This window comes from Rhinopithecus bieti, unplaced genomic scaffold (assembly GCF_001698545.2).
Source record: "Rhinopithecus bieti isolate Rb0 unplaced genomic scaffold, ASM169854v2 scaffold_6949, whole genome shotgun sequence".
Lineage (NCBI taxonomy): Eukaryota > Metazoa > Chordata > Mammalia > Primates > Cercopithecidae > Rhinopithecus > Rhinopithecus bieti.
In genome coordinates this window covers 414,670-418,026 of record NW_016805252.1, presented here as the reverse complement: position 1 = coordinate 418,026, position 3,357 = coordinate 414,670, and the positions used below count along the sequence as shown (strand labels likewise).

General features: G+C 50.4%; 1 protein-coding gene across 1 annotated transcript in view; it reads left to right on the top strand.

The window, feature by feature from the left end:
• The first annotated feature begins 2,918 nt into the window (after nt 1-2,918).
• TARM1 (T cell-interacting, activating receptor on myeloid cells 1) overlaps nt 2,919-3,357 on the top strand; it is a 5,975-nt gene continuing 5,536 nt past the window's right edge. Inside the window, 1 exon segment of the mRNA XM_017871781.1 lies at nt 2,919-2,954. Coding sequence (XP_017727270.1) covers nt 2,927-2,954 — 28 coding nt within the window. The 5' untranslated portion in view covers nt 2,919-2,926.

Here is a 3,357-nt window from a genome sequence, read left to right as displayed (position 1 = left end):
CTCTTTCTTTTTCCCTCCCTCCCTCTCTCTCTCTTTCTTTTCTCTGTTCCTTCCCTCCCTCCCTCCCTCCCTCTCTCTTTCTTTCTTTCTTTCTCTGTTCCCTCCCTCCCTCCCTCCCTCCCTTCCTTCCTTCCCTTTCCTTTTCTTGAGACAAAGTCTCACTCTGTCACCCAGGCTAGAATGCAGTGGCATGACCACAGCTCACTGCAGCCTTCACCCCCCCGGGCTCAGGCAATCCTCCGGCCTCAGCCCCCGCTAAGTGGGTGGGGTTATAGGCACATGCTACCATGCCTGGCTAAGTTTGGTATTTTTTTCTTTGTAGAGACAGGGTCTTGCTATGTTGCCCAGGCTAGACTCAAACTCCTGGGCTTAAGTGATCCACCTGCCTCTGCCTCTCAAAGTGCTGGGATTACAGGTCCCCCATGCCCCACCAAAACATTTTTCTTCACCCACTATTAGTCACAATTCTCCAGAGAGACAGAACCGATACAATATGCATCTCTGTATCCATATGTGATAGATACAGATATATAAATGCAGATACAGATATAAATGCAGATACAGATCTAGATCTGAAATGAGATTTGTTCTAAGGAATTGGCTCACACAGTTACAGAGGTTGAAAACTGAGACTCTGCCGTCTGTAAGCAGGAGACCCAGGAAAGCCAGTGGTTATAAATTCCAGTTCAAGAGCAGAAGACCAATGACTCAGCTCAGACAATTAGGCAGAGATAAACAATTCAACCTTCTTCTATCTTTAAAAAAACATTTTTTTTTTTGAGACAGGATCTTGCTCTGTTGCCCAGGCTGGGAGTGCAGTGGCATGATCTCAGCTCACTGCAGCGTCCATCTTCCTGGCTCAAGTAGTTGTCCCACCTCAGCTTCCTAAATAGTTGAACTACAGGTGTCCACCACTACACCCAGCTAATGTAAATTTTTTTTGTAAACAAACAAAACGATATGGAGTCTCACTCTTGTTACCCAGGCTGGAGTGCAATGGCACGATCTCGGCTCACTGCAGCCTCCACCTCCTGGGTTCAAGCGATTCTCCTGCCTCAGCCTCCTGGGTAGCTGGGATTACAGGTGCCCGCCACACACCTGGCTGATTTTTTGTACTTTTTAGTAGAGACCTGGCCATCATGTTGGCCAGGCTGGTCTCGGGCTTCCGACCTCGAGTGATCTGCCCGCTTCGGCCTCCCAAAGTGCTGGGATTACAGGCATGAGCCACCGTGCCCAGCGCCAGTTGACTTTGAATATATGTGTCGTAGCCTTGAGAAATGTTTGCCCAGGCTCACTCAGAGCAGTGGTCCTCCACCTTGGCTGCATTCTTGTATTAGAACTCTGAAAAGGAATGACACCGGAGCCCTTCTGACTCAGTGCTTCAGTGCTTGGTTCTGTGAACTGAGCTTTTACCAGCTCTCCAGGGGAGCCCAGGGCATAGCCAAGGTTAACAACAACAGATTTCAGGCTGGGTGTCCTGGCTCACGCCTATAATCCTAGCACTTTGGGAGGCTGAGGTGGGTGGGTCACCTGAGGTCTGGAGTTTTTTTTTTTTTGAAACGAAGTCCTACTCTGTCGCTCAGGCTGGAGTGCAGTGGCACAATCTCGGCTCACTGCAGCCTCTGCCTCTTGGGTTCAAGCGGTTCTCCTGCCTCAGCCTCCCGAGTAGCTGGGACTATAGGCGTGCACTGCCACGCCCGGGTGATTTTTTGTATTTTTAGTAGAGATGGGGTTCCGCCATGTTGGCCAGGCTGGCCTCGAACTCCTGACCTGGGGTGACCCGCCCACCTGGGCCTCCCAAAGTGCTGGGATTACATGCGTGAGCCACCATGCCTGGCATGGTCAAGAGTTCTTAACCAGCCTGGCCCTGTCTCTATCAAAAAAAAAAAAAAAAAAATTAAAAAGGAAGAAGAATAAATGCAGCTGTGTGTGGAACAGGGATGAATGTATGCTTTCCCCTTTCTGGAATGACCATTTGAATGTTTTGAGGCTTGTTACAGGACACCAAACAATAAATTTTGTCCCGTTTGGAGTCATGAAGGGATGAAAAGAGATCATGAGCCTGGGCAACATAGGGAGACTCTGTCTCTGCAAAAGACTAAAAAATCAGCCAGGTGTGGTGGTGCACACCTGTGATCCCAGCTACTCGGGAGGCTGAGGTGGGAGGATCACTTGAGCCCAGGAGGCTACAGTGAGCCATGATGGAGCCACTACACTTCAACCTGGGCAACAGAGAGAGACCCTGTCTCAAAACACAATAATAAAATAAAAAATTTAAAAATAAAAAGAAGAGGCTGGGCTCAAGGCTCATGCCTGTAGTCCCGGCACTTTGGGAGGCCGAAGTGGATGGATCACCTGAGGTCAGGAGTTTGAGACCAGCCTGGCCAACATGGTGAAACCCTGTCTCTACTAATAACACAAAACTCAGCCGGGCATGGTGACGCATGCTGTGATCCCAGCTGTTTGGGAGGCTGAGGCAGGAGAATCACTTGAACCGGAGAGGCAGAGGTTGCAGTGAGCCGAGATTGTGTCACTCTACTCCAGCCTGGATGACAGAGCGAGACTTTGTCTTGGGGGGGAAAAAAAAAAGAAAGTAAGAAATGGTAAGAATGAGTGCCGTATTGAAACAGAAGATGAGAATAGAAGGATAGGTGGATTATGTGGAACCAGGAAAGGCCTGGAACAGGGGGAGGTGAGAGCCGCGCAGGACAGTCAAGGAGAATCTCTGGGAAACAACAGGGGAGCTGGAAGTCAAGCGGAAGCCACAGTCCAGTGTGGGGAGAATGAAAGCTCCTGAGCGGGTGACCTCCAAGGGTCTGCACTCAGCAGGAGACTCTGGGACCTGTCTCCAGGGGTCAGGGAAGGGGGTGACGTGGCTCCAGGCAGGGGCTTCTGTCTCACGGAGGCTTGTCTTTCAGGACTGTGCATGGGCCAAGGAGACACAAGGGGAGATGGTGAGTGTTTCTTCAATCACACCCTCCTTGGCCCGTCGTCCCAAATTCCCTCCCGTTCCCTTCCCCTTCTTTTTTTTTTTTTTTTTTTTTGACGGAGTCTCACTCTTTTGCCAGGCTGGAGTGTGGTGGTGCGATCTCAGCTGACAGCAAGCTCCGCCTCCCGGGTTCACACCATTCTCCTCCCAAGTAGCTGGGACTACAGGTGCCTGCCACCACACCCAGCTAATTTTTGTATTTGTAGTAGATACTGAGTTTCACCATGTTGGCCAGGATGGTCTCGATCTTAAACCTCGTGATCTTCCCACCTCGGCCTCCCAAAGTGTTGGGATTACAGGCGTGAGCCACTGTGCCTGGCCCTTTTCCCTTCTTAAAATAGGCTTCCTGGTTGGGCACAGGAAATAAT